Source organism: Chiloscyllium plagiosum, unplaced genomic scaffold (assembly GCF_037043375.1).
Source record: "Chiloscyllium plagiosum isolate Xiang-an unplaced genomic scaffold, Cpla_swu_hap1 HiC_scaffold_17, whole genome shotgun sequence".
NCBI classification, from domain to species: domain Eukaryota; kingdom Metazoa; phylum Chordata; class Chondrichthyes; order Orectolobiformes; family Hemiscylliidae; genus Chiloscyllium; species Chiloscyllium plagiosum.
The window spans coordinates 74487270-74511579 of record NW_028270155.1 but is presented as its reverse complement, the minus strand read 5'-3'; the positions used below and the strand labels follow the sequence as shown (position 1 = coordinate 74511579).

The 24310-nt window shown below is 40.0% G+C and overlaps 1 protein-coding gene across 9 annotated transcripts in view; it reads left to right on the top strand.

The window, feature by feature from the left end:
* The window catches only part of cnot1 (CCR4-NOT transcription complex, subunit 1), a 159070-nt gene that overhangs the window by 41419 nt on the left and 93341 nt on the right, over nucleotides 1-24310 (top strand). For all 9 annotated transcript variants that reach the window (XM_087996089.1, XM_087996088.1, XM_087996096.1 and 6 more), the window contains 7 exons: nucleotides 6027-6125; nucleotides 10169-10237; nucleotides 10358-10412; nucleotides 11796-11999; nucleotides 13935-14100; nucleotides 18912-19038; nucleotides 20740-20850. In XM_087996089.1, the coding sequence (XP_087852215.1) occupies nucleotides 6027-6125; nucleotides 10169-10237; nucleotides 10358-10412; nucleotides 11796-11999; nucleotides 13935-14100; nucleotides 18912-19038; nucleotides 20740-20850 (831 nt within the window). The remainder of the gene's footprint in view (nucleotides 1-6026; nucleotides 6126-10168; nucleotides 10238-10357; nucleotides 10413-11795; nucleotides 12000-13934; nucleotides 14101-18911; nucleotides 19039-20739; nucleotides 20851-24310) is intronic.

Below are 24310 nucleotides of genomic sequence, written 5' to 3'. Positions count from 1 at the left end.
ACCTTTGACCTGTCCTCCCTGCTTCCCTGGCCAAGTTTGAATTTGAGCGCACAGAGGCAGTATTGTTGGGTGAAACATGCCACATTTTGTTAAAATTAATGAGGTTGGGATATTTTTTTTCTGCCTGGTGGAAACCATGCTTCTTTGCCAATAAATGGAAAGTATTTTCTCATTTGCACTACACTTTTCACTACAACTCTGGCCATGTAAACTGAGAAGGAAAACACACCACTGAGAATATGTATTCAAAGCTACTCAACTCCAGTTTTAACTGAAAGGAGACAGCATTTGACTGTATTTACCATTTTTACTTGCATTCTTTTGTTTTTCCCATCCTGTAAATTTTTGAAACGTTTTGTTTACTTTCCCACTTCTTGACGTTTTCCACTTTTTATTTGCTGCTTTGTTTGCTTGTGTGCATTTATATTGGTTTGCATTGGTAGAGACTGTTGCCACTAGAAAAATAAGCCCATATTGCCTCTTGCAGACATAGCTTTTGGTACAAGTGACTGGTCTAAATTTCTGTTGAAGAAAGTAGTGCCTTTTCAAGCTCCAATCTTCTGTGGAAAGATCTGGCATGGTTTCAGCTGTCATTAGGTGATCTGTCGTTCATGAAAAATGCTCCTCTTTTGACAGTTCAGTGAGTAATTGTCTCAAAATGTGGGACGAGCGTTTGGTCCGTGCCTTCATTACTCTCTCATCGAAACACAAAACAGTTTGCATTTGCATTTATCAAAGTGAAACATCCTAAATAAAACATGATGATGTAGTTTGATTGGAACCTCCAAAAAGATCTTCATCCTTAATTCATAGTGTGATTTTTTTTTAAACACCAGTAACCTACAAATGTAGGAAATGTCCACTAAAAGGCTGATGACTGGCAGTACTAATGAATGGATGAACCAAAAAGCAGCAAGCTACAAAAATAAACTTTTACTCTGAACTAAGTGGCACTTATGTTTAATACACTTGGTTGAATAGGCTAAATCCCAGGAACCTTTGTTTGCGAGCACGTTGCCTGATGCAGCTGGAGCCTTGTCCAAAGTTAGATGGTTTTTCATGCTATCTGTATTAAATAACTTCATTTCAAGGCAGTCTATCGTCACTGATTAACGTACTACTTTTCTTGCATGCCCTCATCTTTAGTTTATCGTCTGGCCAACCATACAAGCTGCTCCTGGGGCCCTAGGGACGACTCCTACCAGTATCATCTTGTCTTTGTCTTATCTTCACCCATTTGAATGCAACATCTTCCGATCCAAGATAGTTTCTTGCTCCTGTACTTATTCAATCCCATACTAACAAAGCTACCCACCACCCTTTCTTCCTGTCAATCTTCCAAAATATCTCTCAACCCTAAATATTTAGTTTCCAGCTTTGATTTCCTTGTAACACTTTCCGTAATGTCCATAGGTTAATGCCAAATAAGCCTTTTGTGCTGTTGATTTGTTTCTTTGGTTCCAAATATGATGCACGTTCAAGTAAAGAACCAATAATATTGCCTTTTAAAACCATTTCTGCCCCCTTTGCCCTATTTATTACTGTCTTTCTATGTTTGTGCACTTTGCCTGTCCCTGCCCCCCTCTGTATATTGTTATCCAATTAGTTACTGTGTAAAGCTGGCATATCATTCTGCTTTGTAAGATTACCTTTCCCATCTGCTAAGCTCTATGACTCCTTTGCTGCCCACGCTGTCATCATCTCTGTCATGTACACATGCTGAACACCCTCCCCACCTATGCCATGAATCATTGACCCAGGAAACTGCTTCTGATATGGTTCACATAACGCTCAACCCACTGGAATTGCTCTCTCTACCCAGATACTAGTGCCAGAGGCCCACAAACTCATACCTTCTCCATCCACACCAGTCTTTCAGCAAAGCATTCAACTCCAGTTGCCAGTTTGCCCGTGACTCAGGTAGTCATCCCACAATTATTAAATTGGAAGCTCTGCATTTTAATTAAGTTCTAACTGTTGAGAAACTTACAACAGAACCTCCTTTTCAGCCCTGTCAATGTTGTTGGTACCAATGTGGATGATGATAACAGGATCCCTCCCCCTTCAATCCAAGTACTTCAGCTTCTTAACCTTGGCATCAAACAGACAGCCTTCAAGATTCCTGTCATTGCTGTAGAGAACAGAATCACATTGTACTGTCTCCTACGACTAATATTCCCACAACGGTGGCAGAGTCAATTTGCCATTCTCCCTGAAGTCCAACTCTCATCCACTCAACTTTCAACAGCCTCAATTGTTGGGCAATTGCAGGTGCAGAGGCTCCTCAATTGCAACCCCCTGTGTCCTGATACCTGCCGCACCTTTAGTCACACCCTTCAGTCAGTGATCACAGGCTAAATATGAGCTTATGTCTCTGAGGGGTGTGACTGCGCTCTGGAGCAGTGTCCAGATAATATTTCCTCTTTCCTCATAGCACAACGTTTACAGCTCCGACTCCAGCTCTGCTCTGCTCTGAAGTTCCTCAGGCCGTGCGCATTTACTACAACATGTTCTTTCTCGATCACGTTAGTATCCACCATTTTCCACATGTTGCCTCTTATTCTGGAGCCATCAATTAGAAGAAATAATTGATCTATCAAATTGAATCTTGTTACAATTTTCAACATTTCCGTCTTTGTGGAAAGGGCAGAAGGCTAAATAGTGAATAAGCAGAGATCTGTCAAATGGAGTACAATGTTGAGAAAATATGTAATTGCCCAGTTTAGCAGGGGATTAAAGCATATTATCGATTATTGTGAGGGGTTGCAGATCTGAGAAGCAGAGAGATCGGTGTCCTAGTGCATGACTATCACGTAGTTGATGTATAGGTACAGTAATCAAGAAATACAATGTGATTAGCTTACTGTAAGGGGAATTGAGTGCAAGAGTTGTAGAGGGAAACCGCATGTATAGCACTGGCCACTACTTAAAGAAGCATTTGGCAAAGATTTACTAGAGCAGGAATGAGTGGATTGCCAGATTAGGTACGGCTAGGCCTGCATCCTTGAGTTTAAAAGTCAGGTGACTTAGAGACACATTAGATGTTGCAGGGACTTGACTGGGCAGTATCAAAACGATATTTTCTCTTTTGGGTGAATCTAGAGCTAGGGGTCTCAATTAAAGGGTCACCCAATTTAACAAAAACACGCATTACTGGAGAAATTCAGCAGGTCTGTGAAGAGACAGCAAAGTTACTTTCTCCAGTCCAGTAATGACTCTTAAGATTAGTGTGTCTTTGGTCATAGATGCAAAATTTTAACTTTTTTTAAGGTAAAGCTAAATAGATCTTTGCCACGGGGATAAAAGGTTGAGGGTGTAGGTTTGCTCGCTGAGCTGTAAGTTTGATATCCAGACGTTTCATTACCTGGCTAGGTAACATCATCAGTGGCGACCTCCAAGTGAAGCAAAGCTGTTGTCTCCTGCTTTCTATTTATATCTTTCTCCTGGATGGGGTTCCTGGGGTTTGTGGTGGTCATTTCCTGTTCATTTTCTGAGGGGTTGATAGATGGTATCTAGATCTATGTGTTTGTTTATGTGTTGTGGCTGGAGTGCCAGGCCTCTAGGAATTCTCTGACATGTCTTTGCTTAGCCTGTCCCAGGATAGACTTGTTGTCCCAGTCGAATTGGTGGGTTTTTTTTCATCTGTGTGTAGGGCTACGAGGGAGAGAGGGTCGTGCCTTTTTGTGGCTAGCTGGTGTTCGTGTATCCTGGTGGCTCGCTAACTTCCTGTTTGTCCTCTGTTTTCCGAAAACAGAGGAGAACCACCTATACAACATATTCAAGAAGAACGGATACTCAAAAAATACAGTCTGCAGATTCCTCAAGAATAAACCGCGACAAGCAGACCAAACACAGCCAGAAACCCAAACCACCTTACCATACATCAAAGAAGTTTCAGAAATGACAGCCAGACTACTAAGACCCCTCGGAATCCTAGTAGCACACAAACCCACCAACGCACTCAAACAAAAACTAACAAACTTAAAAGACCCAGTACAACCCATGGACAAAACCAACATCACCTACAAAATTCCATGCAAGGACTGCCACAAACACTATGTAGGACAAACAGGAAGAAAGTTAGCCACCAGGATACACGAACACCAGCTAGCCACAAAAAGGCACGACCCTCTCTCCCTCATAGCCCTACACACGGATGAAAAAGAAACACCATTTCGACTGGGACAACACATCTATCCTGGGACAGGCTAAGCAAAGACATGCCAGAGAATTCCTAGAGGCCTGGCACTCCAACCACAACACCATAAACAAACACACCGATCTAGATGCCATCTATCAACCCCTCAGAAAACGAACAGGAAATTACATCACCACAAACCCCAGGAACCCCATCCAGGAGAAAGATATAAATAGAAAGCAGGAGACAACAGCTTTGCTTCACTTGGAGGTCACCACTGATGATGTTACCTAGCCAGGTAATGAAACATCTGGATATCAAACCTACACCCTAAACCTCAACCTGAGCTACAAACCTTGCAAAATGGATAAAAGATTATTGGGGAATATGCAAGACTGTACAGTTGAAGTTAAAATCCGATAAACTGTAATGACATTGGTGTGCAGGCCTGAAGGGCCAAGTGTTTGTCCTTGTTCATATGTAATTAAATCACTTGTCAACCATCTTGGTATTTTCTAATCAATCTCTATTCCGCGATGTTGTTTCACACCTCTGGGGGGAGGTGGGGCTCGAACCCAGGTGTCCTGGTTCAGTGATGTTGAGTCAACTGCCTAAACTCAGGAACACTAGCCAAGATTAGGTATGTAAAATAGTAAAATGTTAAATGATAGGTGGCCTTCCAGTTAACGTATTGAAGTTAAAGATTTGCAGTTTAGAAGAGGAATAGAATAATTTCGACAGTTTAATACTAAGTTTAAAAACATGATGCTCTATTCCTCTTGTGTAGATTACCATGATTTTGTGAAATTGTTTTCACAACCTGCCCCTGTTCTGCAAATGAACCAATCGAAAAAAAAGATTTTTATGATGAGTGGCCTGAAATGTCCTTTGAAACACTCTTAGGGTGTTACCACCTACCGTTGCCAGTCAGCCTTTGGTTCATGGGGAATCCCAGCGTGTTTATCTTTTAATGAGGGTGTTAATCTTTGCCTACCTCACAATCATCCAAAGTGTTTTCGTGCCAAGCAATTAAGAATTTCTGACTTCACAGCTTTTACTACTGTTTGCACGTGGGCACATATTTTCAGTCCCCTGCTCAGAGTGCTCCCGGGCAGTTTTTAATCTGCCAATACCCAGTAACTTCCACATCCAACTAGTGCTGCTACTAGCCGTCGCACCCTAAATGCAGTTCCAGGCAACTGTGTTTGACACAAATTTCAAGCCTTTTAAACCCAAAATTAGGACTGTTCCTGGAGGATCAAAACAACATGTTCTGACTGAAAGCCTGACATAATACCACTGCATTGATCTGAAATGTAGGACTTGAAGGAATCTTAATATTTATTAATATTGTTGTTAAGCAGAACTGTTAAAGTTTAAGTGGTTAACAATGCAATTTTAGTAGCTTAAGCAGGTAAGTTTTTAACCATATTTACTTCCTAACCAAAATTACATAATCTTTACTCAAAAGTATTCTGTCAAGTCCTGATGTTGTTCTTCAATTCTGTGCAGTCTCCCTTGCAAGCCAAGTTGTTCCTTAGTTCTGGTTGTTTCCCCCATGTCAATTATTTCTGCTGAATCTATGATTACTTCATGTGAAACTTGAAATCCGTATCTTTTGCTATTTTGCAGAACTAATTGCTGCATAAAGTAAACATTTAAACACAGGATTGAAATCATGGTACAACAATTAAACAAAATCCATTTCTCAAAAACAGAAACCCAATGCTGCTTGGTAAATTCCTTTGTACTGCAGAGGCTGCATCATTTGGGAGATTTTAATGCGTTGGTTTGAAATTACGTACTTGCCTGTGGAATAGGTGCCATTTCCCTAACTTGAGTTATCCTAATTTCTATTTCTTAAAACAATGGGTTTTTTTTTTTGCAGACTCAGTTTCTGATTCAAGAGTGTGCGTCCCTGATTACTAAGCCAAACTTTATCTCGACGCTGTGCTACGCCATTGACAATCCGTTGCACTATCAGAAGGTAGGCACTTTTACAGCTGAATTGACTGGTATTTGAGTTTTAGCTTCTTTCAGTGTGACTGAAACTGCACCTGAAGTGCACGTTCTGAAAGTTGCTTTCAGATTGAGGAAATTCTCAAAGACTCTGGCTCTCTTTCAAAATTAATTGCAGTATTGGATTCCGTAACCCTTTTCAGGTAGAACGGTGTAGACCCTGAATTTGATAAATACCTCCTACCCTCTCTCTCATAGAATTTTTGCATTGATTTTTGAATCGTTGACCTTTTAGATATTGACTCACTTGTTGGAGAGAATTTTGTTTACCGCAGAAACAAACCCAAGAAAATCCATCTTTTTGTAAACGTGAAATGCAGCTTATTTATTGTGTGAGATAATAGGACTTGTGGCTTGTTCAAGGTAAAAAAAGGCAACTTTACAAAAGAGCAAATTTAGTTTTGTTTCCTTTATGGCAGAGCAGGGCATGAGGTAATTACTTGATGCGGAAATTTGCTTAGGGCCTGCTAAATGCACTAACAGAGCCATCTTAGCATAAAGCAAAGATTGCTTCTCAATTGGGTTAAGCAAAAACCGATCCTAAATTGAGCTAAGATATTACAATTGAGCAACAGGATGATTTTGCTTCTCCTATCCTGTGGAAGAACAGTGGGAAAATTTAATTTGGGAACATTTGTTCGGAGTGGTCCCTCAAAACTGTGGGTCTGATGGGTGGATCATGCTGTTCAAATATCTAAATGTTTTTATTCAGAGATGTGGCTACCAGTAACAAGTAAAATGTGCCAAATTCCTGCTTGCTGACTCTCCTCACTTCACAATAGATGAACAACTGCAAAACTTTATTCAGCATTTAAGCCTTGAAGTGTGTATATCTGTTTAACTGGAAAGGTTTGCACAAGCTGTTCAGATTGGGTTGATTTTCTGCTGACATCAGATTCAAGATCTGAGTAATAGTAACATGTTTTTTCGATGGCTGAGTAAAAGGGAGTCCTTCTGCTTTCAGAAATCTCGGTTGTCTCAACCCCAGCCTCTAGCTCACTCCCATCTCTTCTGTTTCATATTCTTCAATCTGGAATGCGGTTTAGTTGGAGACCGTTTGAGGATGGAGGATAGTTTTAATTAATGATAGCAATAGATGAAAGAGCCTTTAGGAAGCTTTCTTAACAACTTTTGTCCCCCATAGAAAATGATACTTTAAAAAATAAAGTTGAGCATTGCAAAGAAATCATTTAATCTAGTTTTTCAATGTTTGTAGTGATTAAAATTCTCATCCACTGTCCCTTCAATGTATTGCTTTTCTTTTGAGAGTATTGCGGTTTTAATCCTTGGTAAGAATAAGGTAATTTTGTTTTTCTTTTCATGTTTTATTCTGCTTAGTATAGCTTTTCTTTGACATTCTTTCTAATTTGAAATGTCTTTTAGGAATCTTTAATCTTCATTTTGCCCACTTTCTTTTGAAGTGCCCATTACCGCTCATGGTTGTAATTCGCAATCAGTCTTACCCTGTTATAGAGTCATGGAGGTGTACAGCACAGAAACAGACCCTTCAATCCAACTCATCTGTGCTGACCAGATATCCCAACCTAATGTAGTCCCATTTGCCAGCACTTGGACCACATCCCTCCAAACCCTTCCTATTCGTATACGCATCCAGATACCTTTTAAATGTTACAATTGCACCAGCCTCTACCACTTTCTCTGGCAGGTCATTCCATGCACGCACCAATCTCTGCATGGAAAAGTTGCCCCTTAGGTCCCTTTTATATCTTTTCCCCCCTCACCTTAAATTTATGCCCTCTAGTTCTGGACTCCCCCAATCCATGCCTCTCATGATTTTGTAAACCTGTATAAGGTCACCCCTCAGCCTCCGACACTCCAGGGATAACAGCCCCAGCCTATTCAGCCTCATCCTGTAACTCCAATCCTCTAACCCTGGCAACATCCTTGTAAATCTTTTCTGAACCCTTTCAAGTTTCAAAACACCTTTCTGATAGGAAGGAGACCAGAATTGCACGCAATATTTCAGAAGTGGCCTGTACAGCTGCAACATGACCTCCCAACTCCTATACTCAGTACTCTAACCAATAAAGGAAAGCATACCAAATGCCTCCTTCACTATCCTATCTACCTGCAACTCCACTTTAAAGGAGCTATGAACCTGCATTCCAAGGTCTCTTTGTTCAGCAAGACACCGCAGGACCTTCCCATTAAGTGTATAAGTCTTGCCCTCATTTGCCTTTCCAAAATGCAGCACCTCACATTTATCTAAATTAAACTCCATCCACCACCACTCAGTCCATTGGCCCATCTGATCAAGATCCTGTTGTACATTGAGGTAACCACCTTCGCTGTCCACTGCACCTCCAATCTTTGTCATCTGCAACTTACTATACCTCCTATGTTCACGTCCAAATAGTTTATATAAATGATGAAAAGCAGTGGACCCTGCAATAATTCTTGTGGCACTCCACTGGTCACAGGCCTCCAGTCTGAAAAGCAACCCTCCACTGCTACCCTCTGTCTTCTACCTTTGAGCCAGTTCTGTATCCAAATGGCTCGTTCTCCCTGTATTCCATGAGATCTAACCTTGCTAACCAGTCTCCCATGGGGAACCTTGTCAAATGCCTTACTGAAGCCCATACAGATCACATCTACTGCTCTACCCTCATCAATCCTCTTTGTTACTTCTTCAAAAAACTCAATCAAGTTTGTGAGACATGATTTCCCACGCACAAAGCCATGTTGACTATCCCTAATCAGTCCTTGCCTTTTCAAATACATGTACATCCTGTCCCTCAGGATTCCCTTCAACAACTTGCCCTCCACAGACATCAGGCTCACCGGTTTATAGTTCCCTGGCTTGTCCTTACCACCTTCTTAAACAGTGGTACATCGTTAGCCAACTGCCAGTCTTCTGGCACCTCACCTGTGACTATCGATGATACAAATATCTCTGCAAGAGGCCCAGCAATCACTTCCCTAGCTTCTCAGTGTTCTAGGATATACCTGATCAGGTCCTGGGGATATATCCACCTTCATGCGTTTCCATATATCCAGCACCACTACCTCTGTAATATGGACATTTTTCAAGATGTCACCATCTATTTCCTTACATGCTATATCTTTCGTATCCTTTTCCGTAGTAAAAACTGATGCAAAATATTAATTTAGTATCTTCCTTCCCCCCCCCCCCCCCCCCCCCCCCCAATCTCCTACTGCTGTCTTGCTGATTTTTGAGGAGCCCTATTCTCTCTGTAGTTACCCTTTTGTCCTTAATGTATTTGTAAAAACCTTTTTGGATTCTCCTTAATCCTATTTGCCAGACCTATCTCATGTCCCCTTCTTGGCCTCCTGATTTCCTTCTTAAGTTTACTCCTACTCACTTTATGCTCTTGTAAGGATTCACTCAATCTTTCCTGTCTATACCTCACATATACTTCCTTCTTTTTCTTAACCAAACCCTACATTTCTCTAGTCGTCCAACATTCCCTAACATCCCCACCACCTTTTCCTTTCACCCTCGCAGGAATATGCTGTCTCTGCACTCGTTATCTCATTTCTGAAGGCTTCCCATTTTCCACCAGTCTCTATTGCCTGCAAACCTGCCCCCCAATCAGCTTTTTGAAAGTTCTTTCCTAATGCCATCAAAATTAGTCTTCCTTCAATTTGTTTCCTCCTGTTTGCTGAAGAATTTCTCATTGAATTGAATGTCTTCACTGTTAACAAGGCTTGAAGCTGAAAAGGAAATTGTTCATAAGTTGTGAAAGAATGAGCAAAAATGAGTTTAAATGTCTGTTGAAAGTTAGAAAAAAAAGCCATAAAACTATAAATTTATTTTGGATTTGTTTTTTTTTCCCTGGTGAATGATTCTCCTCTGCATTTCTTAAAAGCATCTTCCACTTTCAGATGCTGACTCTGCAATTTTTGGCAGCTTCTGTTTTTATATTTCATTTCCAACGTTTGTGCTTTTAATTTCATCTTTCCTGTTACAGCCCAAGTTACACTAACTATTTTGTTTGAGATTTAACTAATTATATTCTTTCTCTGCAGAGCCTGAAGCCTTCACCCCATCTGTTTACTCAGCTCAGTAAAGTGCTCAAGTTAAGCAAGGTCCAAGAGGTAAGAACACCTTTGTGTTATATAGCCTAACAGTGATCTTTTTTAGTAGGTAGCCATGTATGTTTCTAACTTATTATTGGCGCAATTATTTTGTTGTCTCATGATGCATTTATGTTTTAGGTCATCTTTGGCCTTGCATTGCTGAATTCTTCTAGCTCAGATCTGCGGGGGTTTGGTGAGTAACTTGTTGAAACTATGTATTTCAACCTGTGTTTGAAAGTGCTGTGAAACTAGGCCATCTGAAATTTGCACTTTGGTTCTATGGAAGCTTGACTGAGTTCCACAAACTCTTTATCACCAGTCTGGGCTTGAATCCAGTTTAGACTAACCTACTTTGCTTTCTCCTTTTGGCTATAATACTCCAACATAATATATTGGCTTTGATTCTGTTTGTTGACATCAACACACGACGCTTTATAAACGAACAATTTTGCTCCAAGGCATGAACATATGGATATTGTTGGAAGCATTTTGATTAACAGGGAGTTATAAACAGTGAAGTTAGAAGAAGGAAATGACAAGTAACCAGTGGGAAACTTGGAATAAGATTCTCAAAGATTAAATCTACTGACTGGAGTGTGTATTTAAATTTGTTTGCCTAATTATTCAAGCTACACAAGGAGTTTGAGAAGGAGTAGCTTAGACAACTGCACTTGTTTCCAAACTTGAGTTCAATCAGTTAATTGTTCCAATTACAGATGAGTTGTACAGTTACTATAAGCAACTTAGTTGTCTTGGCTAGTCGAACGTCAGTTCTGAACTGCATTTCAAATGGTTTTTTTTTTGGGTTTGGGCATTTACCTGAACAGTCTAGCACTCAACTATTTTTATTTCATGGTGCTTCCTTTTTTAAAAAAAACTTGCCTGTTCCATGTTCCTGATTGTTAACTATCTTCGGCACTTTGGAATTGTACAAGGTTCTAGAACAACAAGGAATTGGATGCCACTCTGTTCTTGGATTATCTGTTTCTGTTGGACCAATGGTTTTGTTTGCAAGATCAAGTTATCAGTATTTTATATGTCTGGCTTTCTTTAAAAGAGGTTTAAGATTATTTTATAAATAAGTAAAATGTTGATTGCCAGCTTTTCACTTCAGGAAAATGGTAAACAGTTCTTTAGTGAATGACGAATGTTGATTCTGAGAATTTGATCAAATAGTGCTGTTCTTTGCAAGAAAAGCTAAAATTAATTTTAAACTGTACAATTGGAAATGGAGCACTATATTTAATTGCATATGATCTGTTTTATTTGAGTGTTGTCAATGTGATTATTCATACCCTGTTGTTTTGAAATGGGTTCAGAAAATAATTGTCTTGCAGAATCTTGACTATCCATTAAAACAGACGGGTCTCTACTATCCCACCACAGTGGGAATTCTCAAAGTGGAGCTGTCAATTTTGAACAATTTTTACCTGTCTCCGTCAGTCAGACCCAAGTCTTTTACAAAAGCACACACCTTAATCTACTTGTGGAAAGCTTTTCCATTAACTCATGTCACTGGAAAAAGATATCAATTGATATTGCCTCTTTAGCAAAGTTGGTTTTCTTTGAATTGCAGCTCTCCAGTTCGTGAAACAGAAACTTCCCGATCTTCTGCGATCTTACATCGACGCAGACGTAAGCGGGAACCAAGAAGGTGGCTTTCAGGATATTGCAATAGAAGTCCTACACCTGCTCCTCTCCCATTTGCTGTTTGGGCAAAAGGGAGCTTTTGGTGTTGGACAGGAACAAATTGACGCTTTTCTTAAGACCTTGCGCAGAGGTAAGCAAGACATGATTTCTAATACCCAAGAGTCAAAATGGTGTACCATCAGCAGGGAGCAGCAAATTTTTTCCACCCAGAGTGATGAAGATCTAAATTCATGGCTGACAGGGTGGTAGTGATAGAATTCTTCATTGCATGTAAACCAAAATTCTGAGATTTGTATTTGAATTGCTTTAATTGACAGGGCTATGAATTAAGACCTGGGAAATAGAAATAGGCTGTGTAGTTCTTTTCCTGCCTGAAGCTTCCAGTGCCAGCCATCTTAAAATTTTTTTGTAATTCATTTTTTAGGCATTGGTAAGATTGAGTTATGTTTGATTTGAATTTCCCTGAGAAGGTGATGCTAGGTCACTTAAATGTGCTGAAAGTGTTTGCAAATGTCTGAGAGTCGCGCACCTTCAGCATCTCTGTGGTTTAGCCTGTTTATCAAGTGAGCAGATCAGCCTTGGAGACTGATTTGAAGGTATTGATTCTAATCCTTAGCTCAAGCTAAAGGAACAGATTTCAACTGTTGGAGTGGTTGGGTATGTGAGATTTATTTTTTGCTTTGGGGTGCTTTCTGAGTAAAGTAGGCTTTGGGTTCTGCTCCTGATCAATTCCTAAATGTGTTTGACTGCCTGTTAGATGTAGAACAAGTCAGGAGTGGCTAGTGTTGAATGTAATCTGAAATTACTGCCATCATGAGTAATAGTTGTGAAAATAAGAGAGGCGAAGATGCCGAGCAACATGCCAACTTCTCTGCAAACAGTCATTGCTTTTCGGAGGGGTGAGTCAAGAAGAAAGAGATTGCTCTGACTTGTCTTGTTTAACTATATAGAGTCATAGAGATGTACAGCATGGAAACAGACCCTACTGTCTAACACGTCCATGCTGACCCGATATCCTAAATTAATCTAATCCAGTTTGCCAGCATTTGGCCTTTATCACTCCAAACCTTTCCTATTCATATACCCATCCAGATGCCTTTTAAATGTTGCAGTTGTACCTCTGGCAGCTCATTCCATACATGTACCACCCTCTGTGAGAAAAAGTTGCCCCTTAGCTCCCCTCTTAAACATTTCTCCTCTCAACTTTATGCCCACGAGTTCTGGACACCCTATCAATACCCTCGTGATTTTATAAACCTCTAACTCCAGATTTGCCTTTCCAAAATGCAGCACCTCACATTTATCTAAATTAAACTCCACCTGCCACTCTTCACCCCATTGGCCCATCTGATCAGGGTCCCATTGTAATCTGAGGTAACCTTCCTTGCTGTCCACTGCACCTCCCATTTTGGTATCATCTGCAAACTTACAAACTATACCTCTTTTATGTTCACATCCAACTCATTTATATAAATGACAAAAAGTAGTGGACCGAGCACTGATCCTTGTGGCACTCCACTGTTCACAGACCTCCAGTCTGAAAAGCAACCCTCCTCCACCACCACCCTGTCTTCTACCTTCGAGCAAGTTCTGTATCCATGTGGCTAGTTCTCCCTATGTTCCATGTGATCTAACCTTGTCCTCAGGATGCTGCAGCACAGAGGGAAATTGTACTGCACTTTGCTTTCCCGTACTATAAGTATATTCCTGAGCTGCAGTTCTCCAGGTGTTGGTCATCTTTGCATACCTTGTTTAAATTGATATTCTTAATTGTAGATAGTTTTGATGGCATAATCAACTTTGGGAACAAGTCATTTGTTGTTCCTCTAAGTTATGTTGTATGAGGAGTTACTTGGAATTGGCTGTGCCTAATGAGAAAGGGTGAAGGAGCATTCATTAAAACGGAGGATGAGTGAGTCTGTAGGTGATTTGAACCAGGTTGCAAGTCATGTGGGTAGAAGTTGAAGGGAATGTTTTTGGAGGGATTTTCTTTCTTTCAAGCTCAGCTGGAATGCCTGTAGAAGAACTGAATTGTTACTAATTTCCTAATTTTTTCACCTACCAGATTTTCCGCAAGAGCGTTGTCCTGTGGTGCTTGCACCACTGCTATATCCTGAAAAACGGGACATTCTGATGGATAGAATCCTGACAGATTCGGGAGGGATAGCGAAAACGATGGACAGCTCACTGGCAGACTTTATGCAAGAAGTAGGCTACGGCTTTTGTACAAGGCATGTATAAGTCTGTTCATGAATATTATTCAAAAATAAACGAATCTTAGTTTGAGCTTAATTCCCAGTTGTCGCAGGTAGTTCTGCTCTGGAGCTACTGGAATTTTTCCCTTATGCAGCTTTTTTTCAATGAACAACTATTCTGTTTTCATTTCAAATTGTTACTTCGCTGGTGGGTTGATTTATGGATATTAAATTGAGCACACCTGGCCCCTCGTGTCAAAGTATAAAGTATGACTATTACTGGTGGAGGAAGCAGTGAATTCTGCCAGTTCAAATATGAGCTTTTTAAACTCTTTTAATCGATTAAGCCCTTTTGAGGGTAAACGCTTTTGTTGCACCCACTTTAAATATTCTCTTGCCAAATGAAACAGATTTATTAAACACAGTTGACCTGATTCCAGATCTCTGCAAATGCAGCTGTAAACTGACTACCAGAAGATGTATGAAAGTAGCTTAGGAGTATGACTTGCATATATTTCTTTCCCTCCATTAGAGCCACTGCATTAACAGCTGGGGGCAACAGGGAGGGAAGAGAATTAAAAGGTGCATTTATGGTGTATATCTAGCAATTGAAAGTATTGTTTGCATTTTGATCATTGAGATTAATTTTTCTTTGTGGGAAAGTGAGACCCTTCCTTTTTGAAAGAACAGTTTGATTGAAGTTGTTGAGCTACCAGTTTGGTGAAATACTATTTGTGTGTGATCATGCTGCGCTGCACCAATAAGTCGTGACCCAGTTTATGCTTATATAGAAAGTGAGATGGATTCCATCCTGTATTTAACTTTGGAGGTCTTGATGCTGAGAGTTGAAATGATTTTGTAAGCTTTCAATGTGTTTGCAGATTAGATACACTAATTATCTAATAAAATTTATTGCAGAGAATTTGTGCAATTATGCTTTTTGGAGTGGGAGTAAAGAAGGAAATGTGAATACTAAATAGTAAATCTTTCTGTAAAGAAATAACAAAAAGGTTTAAACAGCTGTGTCTCCTCAAATAGTGAATATATTGATCTTCCTGTTTGTAATGACAGTGACAGTTGGGATGCTAGAGGTTGTACGTTAGAGTTAAGAGCTGGAAATGTGTTGCTGGAAAAGCGCAGCAGGTCAGGCAGCATCCAGGGAACAGGAGAATCGACGTTTCGGCCATAAGCCCTTCTTCAGGAATGGGGAAAGTTTGTCCAGCAGGCTAAGATAAAAGGTAGGGAGGAGGGACTTGGGGGAGGGGCGTCGGAAATGTGATAGGTGGAAAGAGGTCAAGGTGAGGGTGATAGGTCAGACTGGGGTGGGGGCGGAGAGGTAGGGAAGAAGATCTCAGGTTAGGAAGGCGGTGCTGAATTTGATGGATTTGACTGAGACAGGGTGGGGGGAGGGGAAATGAGGAAACTGGTGAAATCCGAGTTCATCCCTTGTGGTTGGAGGGTTCCTAGCCGGAAGATGAGGCGTTCTTCCTCCAACCGTCGTTTTGTTGTGGTCTGACGATGGAGGAGTCCAAAGACCTGCATATCCCTGGTGGAGCGGGAGGGGGAATTGAAATGTTGAGCTACAGGGTGGTTGGGTTGGTTGGTCCGGGTGTCCCAGAGGAGTTCTCTGAAACGCTCCGCAAGTAGCCGGCCTGTCTCCCCCAATATAGAGGAGGCCACATCGGGTGCAGAGGATGCAATAGATGATATGTGTGGAGGTGCAGGTGAATCTGTGGCAGATATGGAAGTTTCCTTTGGGGCCTTGGAGGGAGGTGAGGGGGGAGGTGTGGGCGCAAGTCTTGCACCTCCTGTGGTTGCAGGGGAAGGTGCCGGGAGTGGAGGTTGGGTTGGTGGGGGGTGTGGATCTGACGAGGGAGTCACGGAGGGAGTGGTCTTTACGGAATGCTGATAGGGGAGGGGAGGGAAATATATCCTTGGTGGTGGGGTCCGTTTGGAGGTGGCGGAAATGACGGCGGATGATGCGCTGTACATGGAGATTGGTGGGGTGGTCGGTGAGGACCAGTGGGGTTCTGTCCTGGTGGCGGTTGGAGGGGCGGGGTTCAAGGGCGGAGGAGCGGGAAGTGGAAGAGATGCGGTGGAGGGTTCTCTGAAACACTCTGCAAGTAGCCGGCCTGTCTCCCCAATATAGAGGAGGCCACATCGGGTGCAGAGGATGCAATAGATGATATGTGTGGAGGTGCAGGTGAATCTGTGGCGGATAACTCCCGTTAGAGTTAAGGTCAGGTTTGCACTTAGAATATCGTGACAGGTTTTGTGTGCTTTAATTTAGGATGGAGGTGAGCACAAAAGGTACAAATGTGATACACGGAAAGAGAAGAGCCTTTAATATTAAGGGAGATCATAGAAGCTAGAGCTGTTTGAAATGATAAACTATTTGAGTTAACATACTTTTTCTTTAATATCTTATTTGATAACTAAAGGTGTAAAGCTCAGGCACAGATCATGTTTCTTAAACATAAGCTTATTAGGATATGGAATGGCCTACCAGAACCAAAAGTGGAAACACAATCTGGTGTGGAAAGGGACAGTAGAATTTGATTCAGACAGTAACTCTTTCAAAACATGTTTTTGACTTTTTTTTTCTGTTGTAAAATTCTAATACTGTAACATTGGTTGGATTGGGCATAAAAGTCCCTGCAATGAGACATGTTAAATGACTTAGTGTAAAATTGCAGCATCCATACGGAGCGCATAGACCTTTTTGAAATCAACTATAACTGACAGTTTAACATGTAAAACGTCCTTGTTGAGAATGTAGGTACCTGCTCCTTAGATTCTGCATGGCCTTTTTTCTTCCTGTTGCCCTCATTCTCCCTGTAGGTAACTGAAAGGTCTACTTGGCATTTCTTATGTGATACAGTTGGATTAGAGAACTTGTACAGTTGTCTATTGTGCCTACTAGCTGGTGTATTAGAAAGTTATTTTGAGATAGTATTGGTAATCATGTGAGAAAATGTGGGCTGATTAGGAAGGGTTTGTGCAGGGGAAATAGTGTTTAACTAACTTGATGGGAGTTTATTTTGAAGACGTAATAAAGAATTGTTGATAATGCTGTTGGTGTGGTATACAAGGACTTCCAGAAGGCTTTGAATACAATGCTATGCAACTGACTTAAAGGAAGATTCTAGGTTATGGTATAAAGGGGACAGTAGCAACATGGGTGCAGCATTAGAAGAGTGATGGGAAGCCACAATAGTCTGCATATCTTTGAGCTATGCAAGATCTCAATGCATTTACATCTTGCCTACAGGGAGGCACCCAGAGCTGTACACAACACTCCACCTGAGGTCTAAGAAGTGTCTAATGCAGGTTCAACATCACCTTCCCCCTGTACTCTGTCCCACTCTTAATAAAGCTGAGAATACCGTATGCTTTATCAATTGCTGTCCACCTGTCATGCCAACTTCAGTGAACTGTGTACATAAACACTCAGGTCCCAATGCTTCTGCATCCCCTTTAGAATTGTACCCCCTATTTTATGTTGTCTTTCAGTGTTCTTTCAACACTCTCCCAAAGTGTATCATCTCAACTTGGCTGCACTGAACCTCATCTGTCATCTATCCGCCCACTCCAACTTATCAATGTCCGTTTGGACTTCCACACTGTCATCTTCACTGTTTATAATTCTTCCAAGTTTAGTGTCATCTGCAAACTTTAAAATTGACCCTGGCTCACAAGATCCGGATCATTCATGTATATCAGAAAAAAGCAAGGATTCCAACCCTGACCTCTGGTAACCCCAATACAAATCTTCCTCCTCTCAAAAATATGCATGAGAGGGCTAGAAAGAGTAGTTAGGGTGAAGCTGTTACCGCTCCTTTTAAAAGAAAAAAAAAGGATATGGGGTAAAGACTAGGAGATTGACATTGGGTAATAGAATCGGTGAAAGTGTGGTGGGCTAAAAGGCCACCTTCTACAGTAACAATTGTGATTCCTGTCTAGATACAACTGGTCACATAGCACAGTGATGCAAAATTTCTTCTTCTACATTATTTAGAGTTTACGTTTTTTGTCTACAGATTCTGGAAATCTCTTGTCCATTCTACATCTGTTATAAAATAGTGAATCCATGAAGCAATAGCGTTGCTTAACGTTACTAGTGTTTTATTAGTTATGTAGATCTGAAGCCCTAGATGTATAAGATTTAAGAGAATCTTACAGGATTGTGTTGCAAAATGATGGGAAGTTGTTTTTGTCCAGTATTCCCCATAGAATTGTTATATCCTTAGATTGTGACTGGGAGTTCGTCTATTGCCATTGTTCTCTTTTATAAGTTGGAAGCCTGTGAACTTGTGTGCAGTCACCGTTTTACCAAGGCAATTATTTTAATGAGAGGCCAGTGTTATGTGACTGAAATGAGATGATTTTGAGATACTGATTGTTAAATCTGTCCCTTGTGATTTATGTCTTGATGAAAATTGTAGAGACTTAATTTGTTTTATATACTGACTTTTAAGGAACTAATTGGATAGCAGACATGATCAGGATGCTATGTGAGCTTTTAAATTTGTGCTCTGACTGTAGTAGCAACATGCAACTTGAATAGTTTGCTGTTGAGTTTTGTCTAGTTGCCAGGTGTATGAGCACAGGTAAGTGTTCCTTTTCCAACTTTGCAAATTGTTTGTTTCTGCTCTTAAGGAAGAAGACAAAGGACTGCTTTGACATCCAAAGATACTTTCTTAAAAACACTGCAGTTTTGGCATCCATTTTAGTATTGAGTCAAACTTTCAGTTAAAGAAATCTCTTGTATTTTTAGTTCTGTAATTCCAAATCACTGTACCTAGAAAGGTCTTTCTAACTAAATCAACATGACTTTTTCTTTTTAGTGTTGAAGAATGCCGCCAAATAATTTTGCAGTTTGGGGTTCGGGATGTGACTGCATCTCAGGTTGCCAGGGTGCTGGGAATGATGGCTCGGACGCATTCAGGCCTGACCGATGGCATTTCTTTACAAGTAAGCATGATAGAAGGAAGAGAAAATGAATTTGTGCTTTTTGAATTAAGGAGACACAATATTGGTCTGAAATACCTTATTTTATAATGGTTGCTTGTTGTCACTGTTCTATCCAAGTATTTCTTTGTCCAAGCTCACTATTTTAGCTTTGTCATTCTCTCTGGTATTTCATTGTGTGGCAATACTGATCCTCAATGATGTGCCATGCATCAAAAGTGTCTCTAAAGTGACAGTATTACTGCACGTTTAAAAGTTGTCTCCAAGCTTAGTCTGCATTCAAACACTACCTTCAGTGTTTCAGCTTCTATATCTTTTGTGGTCAAAGTTTAAAAATCTCACAACACCAGGTTACGGTCCATCACTGGCACTTCCACGTCATGGCACACCCCAGTCCAATACCAACACCTCCATAACCCTTTGTGAGGTAACAGTTGTGAAATGGAGGTGTGACCGTTTTCAGTCCCCATTCTAAAGTTATCCTCAAACCCTTTTTTTTTATCTTTGCTACTCCATATGAATTGTCTGTAGCAGTATAGACTGTATTACTGCTCTCAGGGGCCATAACTGCGTTTTAAAATTTTTGGTCTTGATTATCTGTCTGTCTGTCTGTCTATCTGTCCAACCTTAATTAATCTCTTTTCAGTGAATTGCTCATTTACTTCATGCCTGCAAAATAGCTGTTCCTATAGTCCCAGTACTTTCTTAGTAAAGATGTAGACCATATATCTGCCTCCTCTTCTGAATCTCCTTTTCCCCATAGCCACCCTTTTCTGTTGTCCCAAAATTCTACCAAACTCCACTAAGCATAGTATTGTCATGTGTTGTATCTCCCTGTCACCTTCTCTACTTAATGGAACTGTTACTGTCCATTTCCAAACCAGCAATACTACCTGTATTTTTCTGGCAATTTGACTAAACTGGTAAATTTCTTTTTAACTTTGGTCTACACTCCTACATAGATCTTGAGAAAGAATTGTATGTTAATTTAAAAATTTTACATGCATTGGTTTCATAGTTTGTCCATGTGTATACTCTTCTCATTTACTTTACTGTAATGGTTAGTTGCCTCTGACACCTTACTCAGGTAAGCTATGATCTGAACAACATTGATGGTTTAATTTAAGTCACCATCTCAGTAAGCAGTGTACACAACTGCTTTCTTTTGCCATTTACTTCTCCGTAGTATTTGCAGTCAGCTCAATTATAATTGCAAATTGTTTCCTGAGGCCAACGACTGTAGTAAATCTACTAATACCTGATGTGAAGATTTTGTTCATGTCGCGAGCTATAAATTGTATATGCTCTAACTGCAGCAGCTGTAGAGTTGGATAAGTAACAGTGCTCTTGCAAGTTGGGTAATTGGCAGAAAATGTTTTGCATCATCAAATTATACTGACTGGTGATTTTAATTCCTCGTGGCAATTGTTTTCAACCTACTACAAGTGTTGAGACAGATTAAGGCCAGTACAGAAAATGTTAATTTGAAGTGTTTGCTTGAATTCTGTAATAATTCAGTTCCATAAAGACCCAGCAAAGATGATAAAGCAATGTCTTATCTCTTGGCCCTGGCAGCTCCTTAGGGGTAATTTAAATAGAGAAATCAGATTGGCTTAGCCTTTAGCTCTCTGGCAAATGAACAGGAAAACTTATTATTCTGATTTGATTTTGATTTTCGCTAAATACTTTTGTCTTGGCTTACAGTCTATATCAGCCCCTAGTAGTGGAATCTGGAGTGATGGGAAGGATAAAAGTGACTCAGCACAAGCTCATACCTGGAATGTAGAAATATTTATTGATGTTGTGAAAGAAGTGGTAAGTAAACTAATAAACCTCTAATGAAAACTTCAAACTCGGCACTTGCGACTTTTCTTGGAAGTTGTCAAATGCATTTGACATAGAATGTGTGACTTTGGTGACTATTGCCGTGGTGGAGGAAAAGGTTGCATCTTTGGCCAGATAATCAGAAATAATGGAATTGTCAGTGTAGTTCGTAACTCCAAATGATCAAGCTTGCTTGCTTTTCAGAATAATAAAATATTAAAAGCATTTTATGATGACCAAGTAATACAAAAAGTTAGTCATTTCTATCTAGAAACAACTAAGGTCAAGGAAACAAAAAATCCCATTATTTTTGTACCACAAAGGTGTGAAGGCAGTATTTTCTATCCTGCAAGTTGCTGTATGTCTATGTATGAAACCTTCAAAACCATTCTCCATGTTTCTGTAACCACATTCTACTTCTGCCCTGAAAAATCTCTAAGGGCTAAAAGGTGAATACAAATCATTATGTTTCAGTAAATACTAACTCCTGTTTGATTTTATTACAGGAAATTCCATAATACATTGATTCATTCCTATTGGACTTTGCTCAGGCAGTTTAGAGATTTGAAATGGTGTAATGTACTATTCTGTTATCCAGTTGTGAACAACATGCTAAAAATAGTCCGTCAAATTTCACCAGACAGCAACACACTTGAGAAATCTAATCACACTTCTGTGCAAGATTGAGAGGTCTGTTTAGACTGAATCGCTGAATACTTATCAGTTCACGACAGAATGATTTGCAGGGAGTTATTTTTATCTTTGCCTTTGTTTACACACAATTTTCATTAGACCTACTCACCACCCCATGGTGGTGCTCATACATAAAACAAATTAAAATAACTAATGTAACTTGAGGGAGAAAATCTTGCCCTTTGTCGCATCTAATATTTCAAATGTACTGAAGTGCAGTGATTCACTGTAAAGTGTTGTCATGGTATTTGGGTGAAAGTGGCAACCATTTTTTTAAATATAGCCAAGACAAACAGCAAGGTGAATGAACATTTACTCTGCAAACTGATCAGTATTGGCTCAGGAAAGTGGATTTTACAGGTAGGTAGTTTACTGGTAATGAAGGATTGCACTTTCACTCTTGTTTGACATTGTAGCAGTTTCCAGAGACACAGTTGAATTGTGCAGATTGAGTTAACAATCATTGTTCCTATCTAGTGAAGCACTTTCTGAAGAGTTCTTTTACTGACTAGTCTGGAGAGGTTTACTCAAGCTCATCCCAGTATCGGTAATACTTTAGAGAAGTATGGGGCAGATATAGAAGAGAGAACATTAGGCTAGTTATGTAGAGTAGCACTGTTGGATAATTTGTGTTTTCACCTTCCCTCATGATGAGAGAATTTTGGTTTGCAGGGAAACCTGGATACCACAACTAGCATGAAGAGTAAGTTTGTGCCAGAAGCACTTTGTGTACTGCTGTCTTTAGGCTCTGGGAGGCACATCGCTAACACTACAGTATCAACAAACTTTCTTTCAACCATTGCACACATTAGTCCATAATAACCTTCTTTATCTTAGTTTAGTACCCTGCATTGCCCCCAACAGTGCCAGCAACTTCTGTGCTGAGTAAACAAGCTAATTCCCATTGTTGATGTGGTGACCTATAAAGAACATTTTATTCATTTCATTCATATATTGCTGCCTAAATGCTTGGTAGTTTCTGGACTCTTCAATCTCCAGACAAAGCTCCTGACAGTAACTTCTAGAATTCTAATAGAACTAACTAAGGTAGAGAAAGCCCAGTGCAGTTCATTTAGATACAAAGTAAAAGTGCAGGTTCAGGGTTACAAAGTACAAGCTTGGGACCGATGTGGAAATATTTCATTGCAGACTGGGATCTGTATTGGAGCAAGTGGATAGGAAGTGTGGTTGATGCAATTCATTGGGCTTCTTTTTAAAAGTGGCTAGGTGTTGTAACGGGAAAATAATGGGGATGATTTTATTGATAAATGGTTCAACCTCGTTTAAGCTGATTTGGGTCAATTTGATACATTTTTAAAAAAAAAAATAAAAACCATACACTTATATAGAGCTTTACACAACCACAGTTATCCCAAAGAATTTTGCAGCTGAAATAATACTTCATGAAGTCTAGTCATTAGCGCAAGGAAGCCAAGTTGCATACATTAAGTTCTTACAAGTAGCAGTATGATGACCAGATGTGTTTTTTGGATTTTGATTCAAGGTTAGTAGGGTTAACTGGCCTTCTGTTATTACATGTAAAACAATGGAACCTTCCACGTCCACCTGAGAGGGTAAAAGCGTCCCTCAGTTTAATATTGCATTGGAAAGGTGCACCTTCCTGTGGTAGTGCAGCACTCCCTCAGTACTGCGGTGTTAGTCTGATATTTACCTTCATGTCTTAGAGTGGGGTATGTAGCCACAATCTACGACTTGGAGGCAAGAGTACCATCAGCTGATATGCACGTTCTGCGGTCAAAAACTCATTAGCGCAGTTCAGCAAACTGATGTTGAATTGGATGATGTAATGGTGAAATCTAGAGAAACAAACACCTTTCCTGGTCTAAAATTAGAATAAGCACAATGACAGGATGTGGATTTCACATCTGCGCTTGTTGAATACATTTTCAGTTTTGTAATATTTTTGATATATCTATTGATTACTTACAATTTGGTTGGTTGTATTGTCAGAGCAGCTAAATATTGGTTTTAAAATTTTGCATATTCATCAAGAGAATTTCATCATTCATCGATGTATGGGTTAAAGGGCTTGTAAGATAATATGGTGAATTGCATAAACATGTGAATTTGGTGCAGCTGTCTGTTTTATCTAGTCACCCTGCAAACAGAAGCCAGATGGTGACTTACAGCTGTTCCAATTACTTTGGTATTTTGTATAATGTCTGTTGTGTGAGCTTTAAATAGCTACATTTTTTACCTTCCAAGCTTCAATATATTGATTTTTTTCTTTATTGGTGCACCTAGCTTGGATTGCAGGCATCCTTTTAAAACAGCTCAAGTTTCTTTGACTTAACATTTCCTGTAGAAAATGCTTGTTTTAAAGTTCTTAGAATTGGAAATAATGGGAGAATCTGTAAGTGTTCTTGATGATACTAATGTTAGGAAATATGAAATTTAATTCCTTGTTAATGCTGAGTTCTATGTAGTCAGAAAATGTCAGATTGCATACAGAAGTTAGCAACACTCTGTCACTTTTTATGACACATCCACTGCCTCTGATTTGCTGAGATGCTTACTCCTCATCCAGTATTGAATAATCGTACCTTTCTTCCAATTTAGTATTGGAAAGAATGAAGCCATTGCGGTAGTTACCACAACTCTTCCATGGCTACTGACCCCAACCTGAAAGTGAAACCCAACTTATGGTAGCTTAGTTAATGCTGAGCTAAGTTCCTGATACTATATTCTCTCCTATTATCGAGATCACCACCTCCACCTCCATAACATTGCAGAAACC